General features: G+C 39.0%; 1 protein-coding gene across 1 annotated transcript; it reads right to left on the bottom strand.

The window, feature by feature from the left end:
- Positions 1-732: 732 nt before the first annotated feature.
- Positions 733-3,348, bottom strand: LOC145898778 (gap junction gamma-2 protein-like). Its single transcript, XM_082987386.1, has 6 exons — positions 3,035-3,348; positions 2,539-2,740; positions 2,248-2,291; positions 1,928-2,047; positions 1,418-1,592; positions 733-1,007 (listed from the first exon to the last, which is right to left on the bottom strand). The coding sequence occupies exons 1-6, from the start codon at positions 3,272-3,274 to the stop codon at positions 733-735; spliced, it is 1,056 nt and encodes a 351-aa protein (XP_082843512.1). The 5' UTR covers positions 3,275-3,348.
- Positions 3,349-6,000: the final 2,652 nt, after the last annotated feature.

The following is a 6,000-nucleotide window of genomic DNA, read 5'->3' as shown; positions in this document are numbered from 1 at the left end:
AATTATACACTTCAAAACTTTTCTAAAACTACTTTGTTCTGAGCGAGTACCGAGGCGGGATGAAGAAAATTTTGTTCGTCGGGGAAAATGAAATAGGATTGAGCAACAAAAACACTTTAATTTTGACGAGATATGTTGCTAAATCTTACACAGCACTGTTTTATGGTGATGCGAAATGATATCTAAGCATTCTACTTTGATCAGATAACTTTTTGAACCAACAAAGAAAAGGGTGGAGTTGTAGGCAAAAGCGTTTTAACTTGATCACATGTTTTTCCATGACACACTTCAAAGTTACAAAAGGGCATAAAACAAATGGTGTAAGCGGCATCTTCGTGGTTTGTATTGGATTTTAAAGTGCCAAAACGACAATAAAAATGGATGGTTTAAGTAAGCGACCAAATACAATACACACAAATACGTTTTAGAAACGTCTGTTTATGTACAGTTTTATCCTAACGGGTGTACAAAAAGCTTTCCAAGAATTAAATTTCGATTTTTGAAGCAGCCAAGTTTCTAATTGAGTATTAGCGAGTATTCTGGTCATATATACAAAGCTACAACTTGACTGCCGCTTGAAGCCTCAAAGGCATCAAAATATTCGTCATCTGCAGTGCAGAAAATTGATCGGCCTTGCAACCAGGAAGATTCAATTATTTTGAGATTATAACAATTAGGTCAGTTATTTTGCATAACTCCCCTTGTTCCGTTTGTCCTCGCAGCCGACATTTCTCAAATAAATCTGTCTCCGTCGTAATCGTTGCCTCCTTCGCCGGACAAACTGCTCCTAGCGTAACCAACTCTTATCCCAACAGCCTGGGGGTAACCTCTGGGGTACCTGGAGCCGTCATAGTTTCTTCCATGGGTGCCAAAGTGCGGCATGTTATTCACGGCTTTGTACTCTTTGGTGATGTCCTGCCCTCGTTGCTTCCAAGCCTCAATGATCTTGCGAAGTCCCAAATGGTAAAGTTCAATCAGATTGAGGATGATCATCACGAGGCCGGTACCTTTAAATGTAATCGGTTAAATTTGTTTTCGAAGCTTTAAAAGTTTGTAAACACAAGGTGATTGTTGTACAGACGTAACTTAAAATTTATTTACGACTTTGATGCAAACAAACGTTTTAAATGTTTGAAAAGTAACATCGCAAAATTCTAAACCATATCAAGTCAGGTTTAATTCGATCTTGTGTTAACCCGCTATTCCCGTAAAAGTGTTTCCTTGTGCTTAATTCTTTAAATGGGCTTAACTCGGAATGACGCAACCAGAGCGTATATATTGCGCAATTGATGAAGCACGGTATATAGTGACTTGATCGTGGCAACGTGGCTGCGAAAGGCTTTGCAAAAGCAGGTTTACAAGCACCATTGTTATGCCATCCCCGGTAGCTGGTGTCCACTTCGCTGCGCAAACTTACCGAACATCACCCACAGCATGATGGTCTTTTCTTTGGGCCTGGACACGAAACAGTCAACCACGTTGGGACACGGCCACCTGGCGCATTTGAACAGCTCGGGCACCCAGAACTTGAACACGTAGATGTTGAACTGCAGGACCATAAATCCTATTTCGACGGCCAAACGCAGGACGACCTGTTAAAAGATTTTGTATTGTTGTCGAATAACGACCAAAATGTTGGTAAATATGCAGTTTTTTTGCCAGAGATGACATTTGTGGATCATGTTAATAGTTATCTTTTAAACAGCAAATATTTGGTTTTCAATGTAAGTAACGCAGCTTCTTTAGTTTTTGCACGTTTTAAATAATATAATCGTCCAATTAATTTAAAATGACAATAAAACAACTGTATTACCAACACTACCGCAAATTCGGTTTAACAGCAGACTGATAGTGGAGCGATATTAATTAGAGCACCTTAAGTCATGGAAATTTACTGGGGGAAGTAGTTGATTACTACAATGTTTACCTGAGCTACGTAAGCAAGCATAAGTCTTGACGGAGTGTCGGAGTCTAATTTAGTCGCAACAACTTTGTCATCGTCCTTATCTTTCTTCTCTTCTTTCTTTTTTTCCTTCTTTTCTTCAGTCTGAACGGAAAAATACAAATTAACAAAGGGCGGAATATTTTAATACCATGGCAAATGCCCAAAAAGTAAAGGAGAAATATCACCTAAAAAAGCAACAGGCGTTTTGCGGGAAAAACATTAATGTTTGTTTATAGACGTATAAATAGCTTAGTGCAAATATAGTAGGATACGGAGCACTAGATTGCAAAGATAACTTTTACCTTTTCATTGTCATGGAAAGTTTCATCCTCCAATGCGTTGTACTCTGAAAAAAGTTTTCCTTATTATTGGAAAAGTTAATTTAAGTTTTTAGAAAATTGAAAAAAATGGTTTCCACTATCTAAAACATGGGGTAACAAAACGTCACTCCACGCGACTACAGTTAAATACATGTATTATATCTGTTGTCATAGCAGCGCGATTCAATTTATGATTTTAATATTTACATAGGCCAATGTTTATCGGTGTTCTCTCCTGCGCAGACATCACTTGTAAGTTTACATTTCTCTAACCTGGTGGCCCGCTACCCTGAGCTCTCCTGCGATCTTCCACAGCCTTCTTCCTTGACGCCTCGCGCTGCTTCATCAACTTCTCCTTTTGTTTCTTCTTTTTCTCTTGCTCCTCCTCGCGGAGTTTCTTGGCCTGGCTGATCTTGGCCATCTTGTGGGCGGTGTAGACCATAAACACCACGGTCGGGAGAGAGACACAGAGAATCTATGGTGGAAGTTTAAATGCGGCTGTTAGGTTTAACAACTATTGTATAGTTGGCAACACACAATCGTCGGAAACGTTTAACAGGGATTGGCACCCCAGTTTAACTTTCAAATGCGTGACTTTCACATTCGAACTTTCAATTGTGCAATGTATCACCAAAAAGGCACAATATGGTACTATATGCACGAAAACTAAAAAAACGCATGTACGTTCGGAATTCTATCTGGCATGTATTTCCCATCACATATTCCTTGTACCTATAGCGGACAGAGCAACGCAAACATATCGACATACCTGAAGCGCCCATAGTCGAATAAGCGAGATTGGACTGAAGTCGTTGAAACATATATTGGAGCAACCTGGCGTCAGTGTGTTGCACACGAACGCCCCTTGTTCGTCCCCGAAAACTGTGTCGGCAATTGAGACAACGAGCAGGAATCGGAGAACAAAGAAGAAAGTGACCCAGAATTTACCCACAAGGGTCGAGTGTTCCGCCACCTGTTCCAGAAGTTTCTCGATAATGTGCCACGCCATTGCTTTGTTCCTTGTTGTCTTTGATCTATTTGGCTATATTTGGCAGTATATGGCTATTTTGAAGCTAAAATAAATTTAAATTTTGTTCTGTAAAACAACGAGGGAAAAACGTTGCAAAGGCTATCAAATGTAAACCTAACTTTCTCATCAAAAAATTTTTTATTTTTTATTTTAATATTTGTGTGATATCCGCATATAGGCTATAATTTTCTGCGTTTGGTAACCAGTTAGCGAAATAAAATGAAAAACCATCTTCCGAGACATATTTTTTCATAGTTAGAACACGAATAACACGAGATATCTTTCGTGCAGCTTGGATGCTTAAATCCTCTTTCATTTCTTCATTAATATCACTGGACAATCTCACTAAAAGTGCTGGCTAAAAACCTGAAACAAAGTCTTGCCAATCGACTAAAACTCGCTCTCTGCAAGGTCGCGCATTGTGAGAACGACCGACCTGTATGACGAGCAACATACCACAAAAAACGACCGACCTGGGTTACTGATTACACAAGCCTTCATCAATGTTGGCTCTGTGTCTGAGCGTCGGAAAGCAAACATGATGGCAACGGCTTCAACTTATTTCGTGCACCATGGATTTAATGTCGAGCCAACGCTTATGACACGCTCTCCTCTCTTTGGGTTTTCCTCTTTGAAAGATGCTCCTCTTGCGCAATGTTGACGCTTGCTTGCCCTTTGGTCGGTACGGTCTTGATTGGATCGGATGATAGATGTCATTGCAAAGTTTGATAAGCATATTTTTAGTATATGGCACCTCGATATTTTCCCATCTGGTGAGAATAACATGTTTTTTTGTGTATAGGAGCTGAGAGGTATTGTACAAAAAAAATTTCCGTTCATACATAAACCACATGTAAGTTTAAAGTTGCCATATTTTATAATATCACCCGGGATATAATCGTTTTGAACATTACTGAAAGTACATTACAACCTATCCACATTATTTGAATTTTGTTGACTTTCTGACGCAAGAGTACTTTTCTCTTGAACAACCACGTATGCGTCACGGGTACATTGACACGAACATGCTGGCCGAAGTATTCCAATGTGTTTTGGAAAGGGAGTTGATTCACCTCTATGTTTGCTTATATCCTTGGTGGGATTTGTGGCAACCGAGAAAATGTAACGCAATGATGACTGCTTTTGTCGGAAAATTTGTTGTTTGTGGCACTCGATGTAGGTGGGCGTAATATTAACAATGTTACCAGTGGGTTGAAACATAACTGCAAGTTTATTCCTTATTTTATAGTTTGTACATATTTTTAATACTCATCAATGTGAATTCATTTATTTCACATTCATTTTTGGATTCTCCCGGAGAATAACACGTTGCCTTTCACAGATCGATGATGAATTTACAAAATGTTTTGCAATATTTATTCTCTATTTATTTACAATGTGTCAGACCTTCAGAGAATTTTTTGAAACTACCACAAATTGACATTCGAAATGATAACCAAATGGTTAACAGAAGCGAATAGGCGATGTTGCTCCGTTAACAAAGACACTGTGCGAACTAATACCAAGAAGACTCTATCTTCCTATTCTGCCTCTGGATTAATTTACCTGGGATCAAATGCATTTTAGACAGGAAAGCAAAACTTGAACACAGTGCTAATAAAAAAAAACACACCCAAAACGTAACATATTTTGGTGGATAATAGTCAAAACAGGATACACTGTGTTAGTGCTTAAAGCAGTCAAAACAGGATGTACTGAGGTGGTGGCATTGCAACTAAAAGCTATGCACTGATGTGCTGGAGTTTAAAGTCACCACTTTGTTTTTGGCCACTATCTAAGAAACTTCTGTCACTCTTTTCGCTTCAAAAGCATTATCAGTGTCTTATTCAAATAGATTCTATAAGGTTGAAATCGTCAGGGATTCTTGCAACAAAATGGGAAATACGCATCTCAAAATACGCACTCTATCGCCTATGTGAAGTATGAGTAACTCATTATGAACCAATCATTACACGGAAATTGTGAACACTATTTAAAACTTACTGCACCGAAGGACGAGTATCGGAATGTTGTATACCGGCTTTTTACGAATTTAAATGACGCCGGTCCCCGTATTAATATTTAACTTTTTGAGCACCTTGCCAAGCGACGTGGATGCCGCTGTTTGAGATAACTTGTGTGCTTAAATCACATATAACGCTTACTCAGGGCGATACCTCACACGTAGGCAAGACATAATATAATGCGTTTTTCGTTTCCAATCAATTTTTGGACACAAAAAGTTGATGAAAAACGGATGTTGCAGGCAAATAGTATTCCGATTTTCAAACGAGACAGGGAGTCTTAGTAAACCTAAAAACGCCAAATTTCGATTACGACACTTACAAAGCTTTTAGTTTCCATGCTGACAATACAAGAAAACGTAGTTTATCACAAGCGTAGATTTAATATAAATATCCCATGACCGCTAAACATACAAGATTAATCGTGACGTACTTTACAGCGCAGGTAGAATTCGAACATTCAACCTCTCCAGATCACCCGCCTTGCGCAAACACGTTGATTGAAAGTGAGCAAACAACGATACTCAACTTGTTGAGCTCAAACCGACCGTAGTTCTTTTCTTCTGCGTTTTATCGTCGAAATGACCGGCTATGTCACGTGACGTCGTGACGCAAGTTAGTTCAAGTCATCGTTCAGTTACCAAAGTTTATCACCATCTCAAACTAAAAGGATTTTTGTTG

The sequence above is a fragment of the Ascidia mentula genome, chromosome 4, assembly GCF_947561715.1.
Source record: "Ascidia mentula chromosome 4, kaAscMent1.1, whole genome shotgun sequence".
Lineage (NCBI taxonomy): Eukaryota > Metazoa > Chordata > Ascidiacea > Phlebobranchia > Ascidiidae > Ascidia > Ascidia mentula.
This window is presented reverse-complemented; position numbering and strand designations above follow the sequence as displayed.